Here is a 7145-nt window from a genome sequence, read left to right as displayed (position 1 = left end):
CCATTTAGAATCATCACCTGAGATAGTGGCTGTTTTAAGGAGAAGACAAACAGCTAAAGAATTAAACGACTCACAAAAACCAGCTAATTACGTTGTCATGGTAACCAATGACTCCATCAAAGTAAGTAGAAATAAGAAATGACATACTATAATGTAACTTGTTTAGTGTATTGGTTTCCCTGGCAACCATGTTATCAGTCATGTTGATCATGGTATACCAAATGCTCGTGTTGTTCATAGTGGTTTTTTTACATGTGTGACTCTCTGCCTTGTTTAATGTCACTGACATCGACTGGAGTCATTCTTGTGCATACTTTACCAGGACTCAGACTATTGTCACAGTTTCGATATGATCCTTTAGTCGACCCAAGGTAACCACACCCCTATAATTAAATGTTAATTAATGTATTAATTTAGAGCATTATACACATTTCGTATTTCTGGAGATGGTCAAGCAATTCATCAGACATCTCCCTCGGAGGTCCAGCGTCTCTCTGTTACTAAACATGACAATTTAAATTTGCCAGACTGTTTCCCTGATCTTTATCTTCCAATTAATACACCAGCACCTGCTAGTAAAGGGATTATTTCCGATATATTTTAGCGGATTGACCACACCCACTACAACTAACAGAGATGCTTACTGTAAGTTTGTATACTATATGTCTTAGAAACTCTCCCTCTCTTTCTATTAGTTAGCGCTGTGGTTGCTGGTCGAGCATGGAAGTCGCTTGCTAAGAGAGACGATTCAATGACTAAATCTGATGGAAAGATTGGAGACAAAAAGAAACAAGGGGTGGAGCTAGCAATACAAAGGGCGGGGGTCTAATGATGCTATGAAGAGAGCACAAGAGGTAATATCAATCTGTCCATCTATTCATCTGTCCATTCATCCATCCATCTATTCATCTGTCCATTCATGTATAGGGTCTTGACAAGAGAGGAAAGGAATTATCTGAGCTCGAGCGGCAGACAGAACAATTAACGGAAGACGCTACTGATTTTGCAAGTGTAGCTGAACAATTGGCAGAGAAATATCGAAGGAAAAGATTTTGTAGAAATGACAATATTATATAATCATGTTTTCATTTTTTATTTTAGTGCATTTTACAATACAACATATCTGTCCATTCTGTTCTAGTATGTATCCATTTTGTCTGCCTCTATTGTTGTTTTAACCCTTCACTATATTTGTCAATGCATGAAGGGGTGGACAAAGTAAACAATTTACAGCCATGTATGGAAATACTCTGATATATGATGACTTATCACTTACGTTCTTGTCATACTCATGACAAACCTTATCATTGTCAAGAGTGTAAATGTATCTTTAGTCTTGAGGCTAATCTTAACACTCATCAGAGAATACGACATAATATCAAAGAAACAGATATGCTAACTCATTGAGAGATGGGTTGTCATGGTAACAGTCAGTCATCAGTTACAATTTCTCAACATAAGAAGAAACAAAAGTGTTATAAATGTGAGAGTTGTGATAAAAGTTATACTAGTAACCCTGGTCTAATGTACCATAAACTAACTCAAACTGGTATTAGACCTTTTAATTGTAATTTGTAAGGAGTGTGGGAAATGATTTAAGACATCTACTGCACAAAAAAAAAAAAAAAAAAAAAAAAAAAAAAAAAAAAAAAAAAAAAAAAAAAAAAACAATGTTCATACTAGAGAAAGACCTCATATTTGTGAGGAGTATTCTTGAAAAGACCACGTCCACTAAATAAAATACTTTGCGTGTGCAAAATTTTATAATAAATATTTTTAGCAACAATACCCCACCCCAAAAAAATTAACGCAGAACGTTTACGGAGGTAAACGGATACAATCTGAAATTTGTATATGAATAAAATGGTAATTATAATCAAAGTACTCCGTATACTGCTACCTGACCCACGTGGTTCCACGATGTCCTCTTGTCTTGTTAGCGGTTGTAAGGAGACGTTTATAAGTTCATCATTTATTACTGATCACCTCCTCAACGTTCATTGTCTCAAGGCACATAATGTATTTCACTGTCCTCTCTGTTCAATAACATGTTATGACTTTGATATGATGACTTATCACTTACATTCTTGTCACACTCATGACAAACCTTATCATTGTCAAGAGTGTAAATGTATCTTTAGTCTTGAAGCTAATCTTAACACTCATCAGAGAATACGACACAATGTCAAAGAAACAGATACACTAACTCATCGAGAGAAGGGTTGTCATGGTAACAGTCAGTCATCATCAGTTACAATTTCTCCACATAAAAAGAAACAAAAGTGTTATAAATGTGAGAGTTGTGATAAAAGTTATACTAGTCAATATGGTCTAATGTACCATAAACTAAGTCATACTGGTATTAGACCATTTAAGTGTAAGAAGTGTGGGAAAAACTTCAAGACATCTGCTCATCTTACTATACATGAACGAATTCACACTGGAGAAAGGCCTTATAAATGTGAGGAGTGTAGTAAAAGATTTACACAAAAATTTAGTCTCACTGTACACAAACGTACTCACAATGGAGAGAGGCCACATAAATGCAAGGACTGTGGTAAGGATTTGTGCAACAATCTAGTCTCACTGTACACAAACATTCTCATACTGGAGAGAGACCTTATAAATGCCAGCAGTGTGGAAAAGGATTTATGCACAATCTAATCTTGCTGTACACAAACATACTCATACTGAAGAGAGACCTTACAAATGCCAGCAGTGTGGAAAAGGATTTACACAAATATCTGGTCTTGATGCACACAAACGTACACACAATGGAGAGAGACCATACAAATGCGAGGAGTGTGGTAAAAGATTTACACAACCATCTAATCTCACTAAACACAAACGTACTCACACTGGAGAGAGACCATATAAATGTGAGGAGTGTGGTAAAGGATTTATACAACTGTCTCATCTCACTAGACACAAACGTACTCATACTGGAGAGAGACATTATAAATGCCAGCAGTGTGGAAAAGGATATACACAACAATCTAGTCTTGCTGCACACAAATGTACTCACAATGGAGAGAGGCTATATAAATGCAATGAGTGTGGGAAGAAATTTGGACATAAATTTACTCTCACTCAACATAAACAAACTCATACTAGAAAAAATCACATAAATTTTAAATATCATCAAACTGTCTCTTAATAAAGAGAAATGTCTTATTGACTGGACATATCATTTATCACAAACTTTCATTTATCATAATATATTTATTATAGAATATCTTAATATAAAATAACTTATCATTTAATCTACCTAATGCTAATGATCTCAATTCATTATATGTTAATTCTTTACGTCTTTGAATCAATTTGCTTTTGATAAGTTGGGTGTGGCTTCTCAGTGACAGTACAATTAGTGGGGTGTGGTCTGTGTATCCATGGGTTACCATGTGGTATCATAACAGTCAGCGCTAAAATAACTACAAAATAAATGTACATATTTTAATAATACATGTACATCTCCTTACTAGCATGAGTATAGAATTCATGTAGTAATAGAACTTTATAATGTAATGATCTCTAATAATATTTAATGAAATATTATTACATTAAAATAATATAACTTACAAATTCTTCTAATTTTAATAATTTCTGTTGTATCATTTCTATAATGTTGTCTTAACCTACACACTACACACCACACATTACATGCTACACACTACACACTACACATTACACACTACACACTGTACACTACACACTATACACTACACACTATACACTACACACTGTACACTACACACTGTACACTACACACTACACACTATACACTGTACACTGTACACTATGCACTATACACTACACACTACACACTATACACTGTACATACACACTATACACTACACACTGTACACTATGCACTATACACTGTACATTACACACTATGCACTATACACTACACACTACACACTATACACTGTACATACACACTATACACTACACACTGTACACTATGCACTATACACTGTACACTGTACACTATGCACTATACACTACACACTACACACTATACACTGTACATACACACTATACACTGTACACTGTACATACACACTATACACTACACACTGTACACTATGCACTATACACTGTACACTGTACACTATGCACTATACACTACACACTACACACTATACACTGTACATACACACTATACACTACACACTGTACACTATGCACTATACACTGTACATTACACACTATGCACTATACACTACACACTACACACTATACACTGTACATACACACTATACACTACACACTGTACACTATGCACTATACACTGTACACTGTACACTATGCACTATACACTACACACTACACACTATACACTGTACATACACACTATACACTGTACACTGTACACTATGCACTATACACTACACACTACACACTACACACTATGCACTATACACTGTACATTACACACTGTACACTGTCTGTTGTCATATAATGATGACATCGGCTGTACACACAACACAACATGTCAGCAGTAAGGACATCCATTCAGTCATTCAATGGACAGATGTTCAAATAACATGTAATAACATGTATATTCTCATAAATAAAGGACATAATATACATTTGTACAGTATTATTCAAATGTGTCTAAATGGCTTGTAGACAAGAGAAGAAAAAAAGGGTTAGCCTCTTCAGTAAAGGAAAGACTGATTCTTCCTCTACTGTGTCAAAGGAATTCAAAAGAAAGGTGCCTCCTCTTCTTTCGAAGGAATTCAAAAAGTCTCTTGTAGATGTGACAGAGAGTCTGAATATAAAAAATATGGAACCAGAAGTGTTATTACTGGAGCACAGCAAGTAATTATAATACATCCAATCACTGCTCATTCATTAATTCATCTATCTATCTATTAGAGTCTTGACAAGAGAGGAATAATTTATCCCAAATTTTTGAGACTTCACAAAATTTATCAAGTAAGGAACTGATTTTGCAAGTTTAGCTGAAAAATTGAGTCAAAAAAATGACTAAAAATAAGAGAATTGACTTATATATGTATCTGTCCATTACATCCCAGTGTGTGTCCATCTTGCAACAAGTATATGTATATTTTTATATTATGTGTGTTTATTATCAACCTTTTGAAAAATTGCTGACTCATCATATTAGCTATACATTATAATATACAGTATCTGTTCACATGATAACTGTTGTGTTAGTGATCTACTCAGATAGGACAGTCCCTGTTTGTATTAGTAGAGTTTAGTATACTAGTATAGTCTCCCAGTATATTCTTCTAGTATACTTTCCTAGTAGTTTATCATGGCTTGGTGGAGAAATAAGAGAAAGAAATCATGTGATTTATCCAATGGTGATTCTGATAATTGTACTCTTGAGAGAAATGCTACATCATTTTACAATCCCCTTAATGGCAGAAGACATGCCTCTCTCCCTTGAGTCCCCTTGAAAATAGAAGTGGTATGTCTCCTCTAAATCCCTTTGACAATAGAAGTGGTACTTCTCTAAACCCCTTTGACAAAGAAAGTGTTACTTCCCCACTAAATCCCTTTGACAATAGAAGTGGTACATCTCCTCTAAATCCCTTTGACAATGGAAGTGGTACATCTCCTCTAAATCCCTTTGACAATAGAAGTGGTACATCTCCTCTAAATCCCTTTGACAATGGAAGTGGTACTTCTTTAAATCCCTTCAACAGTAACACAACATCTTTTGTGTCATGTTTCTATTGTTAAAGGTTCAAGAGAAATGATACAACAGAAATTATTAAATTAGAAGAATTTGTAAGTTATATTATTTTAATGTAATAATATTTCATAAATATTATTAGAAATCATTACATTATAAAGTTCTATTACTACATGAATTCTATACTCATGCTAGTAAGGAGATGTACATCTATTATTAAAATATGTACATTTATTTTGTAGTTATTTTAGCGCTGACTGTTATGATACCACATGGTAACCCCGTGGTTACATAGACCACGCCCAACTGATTGTACTGTCACTGAGAAGCCACACCAACTCATCAAAAACAAAAATTGATAATTCAAAGACGTAAAGAATTAACATATAATGAATTGAGATCATTAGCATTAGGTAGATTAAATGATAGTTATTTTTATATTAAGATATTCTATAATAAATATATTATGATAAATGAAAGTTTTGTGATAAATGATATGTCCAGTTAACAAGACATTTCTCTTTATTAAGAGACAGTTTGATGATATTTAAATTTATGTGATTTTTTCTAGTATGAGTTTGTTTATGTTGAGTGAGAGTAAATTTACGTCCAAATCCTTTACTACACTCCTGCATGTATATGGCCTCTCTCAAGTGTGAGTACGTTTGTGTCTAGTCAGATGAGACAGTTCTATAAATCTTTACCACACTCCTTGCATTTGTATGGTCTCCTTCCATTGTGCGTACATTTGTGCGCATAAGACTAGATTGTAGTGTAAATCCTTTTCCACACTGCTGGCATTTATAAGGTCTCTCTCCAGTATGAGTACGTTTGTGTGCAGTGAGATTAGATTGTTGTGTAAATCCTTTACCACACTCCTCGCATTTGTATGGTCTCTCTCCATTGTGTGTACGTTTGTGCACAACAAGATTAGATTGTCGTGTAAATCCTTTACCACACTCCTCGCATTTGTATGGTCTCTCTCCATTGTGAGTACGTTTGTGCGAAATAAGACTAGATTGTTGTGTAATCCTTTTCCACACTGCTGGCATTTATAAGGTCTCTCTCCAGTATGAGTACGTTTGTTGTGCAGTGAGACTAGATTTTTGCACAAATCCTTTACCACACTCTTGCATTTGTATGTCTCTCTCCATTGTGAGTACATTTGTGCGCAATAAGACTAGATTTTAGTGTAAATCCTTTTCCACACTGCTGGCATTTATAAGGTCTCTCTCCATATGAGTACGTTTGTGTGCAGTGAGATTAGATTGTTGTGTAAATCCTTAACCACACTCCTCGCATTTGTATGGTCTCTCTCCATTGTGTGTACGTTTGTGCACAACAAGATTAGATTGTCGTGTAAAATCCTTTACCACACTCCTCGCATTTGTATGGTCTCTCTCCATTGTGAGTACGTTTGTGCGAAATAAGACTAGATTGTTGTGTAAATCCTTTTCCACACTGCTGG

At 34.8% G+C, this 7145-nt stretch overlaps 1 protein-coding gene across 1 annotated transcript; it reads left to right on the top strand.

Annotated features, from left to right (window-relative positions):
- Positions 1-2334: 2334 nt before the first annotated feature.
- On the top strand, positions 2335-3157 carry LOC121391702 (zinc finger protein 492-like). Its single transcript, XM_041523241.1, has 2 exons — positions 2335-2557; positions 2697-3157. Exons 1-2 carry the CDS (start codon positions 2335-2337, stop codon positions 3155-3157), a joined length of 684 nt encoding a protein of 227 aa, XP_041379175.1.
- Positions 3158-7145: the final 3988 nt, after the last annotated feature.

The sequence above is a fragment of the Gigantopelta aegis genome, unplaced genomic scaffold (assembly GCF_016097555.1).
Source record: "Gigantopelta aegis isolate Gae_Host unplaced genomic scaffold, Gae_host_genome ctg2863_pilon_pilon, whole genome shotgun sequence".
NCBI classification, from domain to species: Eukaryota; Metazoa; Mollusca; class Gastropoda; order Neomphalida; family Peltospiridae; genus Gigantopelta; species Gigantopelta aegis.
The sequence above is the reverse complement of the archived record's forward strand: the minus strand, read 5'-3'. Positions and strand labels throughout refer to the sequence as shown.